The sequence below is a fragment of the Ursus arctos genome, unplaced genomic scaffold, assembly GCF_023065955.2.
Source record: "Ursus arctos isolate Adak ecotype North America unplaced genomic scaffold, UrsArc2.0 scaffold_22, whole genome shotgun sequence".
NCBI classification, from domain to species: Eukaryota; Metazoa; Chordata; class Mammalia; order Carnivora; family Ursidae; genus Ursus; species Ursus arctos.
This window is the reverse complement of record NW_026622897.1, coordinates 58318628-58319569: the sequence shown is the minus strand read 5'-3', so window position 1 is coordinate 58319569 and position 942 is coordinate 58318628. Positions and strand designations below refer to the sequence as shown.

Sequence of the window (942 nt, the reverse complement as noted above, 5' to 3'; positions counted from 1 at the left end):
TCATTGTGTCTTCTTCAAAGAGAAGAGGAGAATAAATTTGTCCTGGATCTGCTTGGTCTTCACTCCGTAGACCACAGGATTTAGAGCAGGGGGGATGGCCACGTAGAGGTTGGCAAACAGGATGAGCACATTTCGAGGGACGCTGTGCCCAAAGCGATGGGCAATGATGGAGAAGAAGGCAGGTGTGTAAAACATGAGGATGACACAGACATGGGAACCACAGGTGCTGAGCGCCTTTTGGCGGGCACCCTGAGATGAGAGCTGAAAGACAGCGCGGAGGATGATGGTGTAGGAAACAGCAATTAAGATCACATCCGACATGACAGTCATGAGAGGCACAGAAAATCCGTACCAGATGTTGACAGAAATGTCAGCGGAGGAAAGCCGAGCAACACCTATGTGCTCGCAGTATGTGTGCGGGATGATGCGTGTCCCACAGAAGGGTAACCGTTTCAGCAGAAAAACATCTGGCAAGATGACAGAGAAGCTTCTCCCAACGATGCTCACCACGAGCTTGATGAGCACCCGCGGGGTCAGGATGGTGGTGTACCGCAGGGGGAAGCAGATGGCCACGTAGCGATCGAATGCCATGGCCAACAGGATAGCGGAGTCCACTACAAAGCTGAAGTGGAGGAAGAACATCTGGGTGAGACAGCCAGAGAAGGTTATTTCCTGGGAGCCCAGCCAGAGGTTACTGAGCAGTTTGGGCACGGTGGCAGTGGACAGGACGAGGTCCGTGGTAGCCAGCATCGCTAGGAAGAAGAACATGGGCTCATGGAGGCTGTGCTCAACGGCGATGAGGTAGAGGAGGGTGCAGTTGCCCACAACAGCCAGAACATAGATGACACAAAAGGGAATCCCGATCCAGCTGTGGAACTTCTCCAGGCCAGGTATCCCCACAAGAATAAAGGAACTGGGATTGTAGCAGCTCAGATTATACAT

The 942-nt window shown here is 52.7% G+C and overlaps 1 protein-coding gene across 1 annotated transcript; it reads right to left on the bottom strand.

Moving 5' to 3' along the window:
* On the bottom strand, positions 1-942 carry LOC113248287 (olfactory receptor 52H1-like). Its single transcript, XM_026489651.3, has one exon. The coding sequence runs from the start codon at positions 940-942 to the stop codon at positions 1-3; it is 942 nt and encodes a 313-aa protein (XP_026345436.1).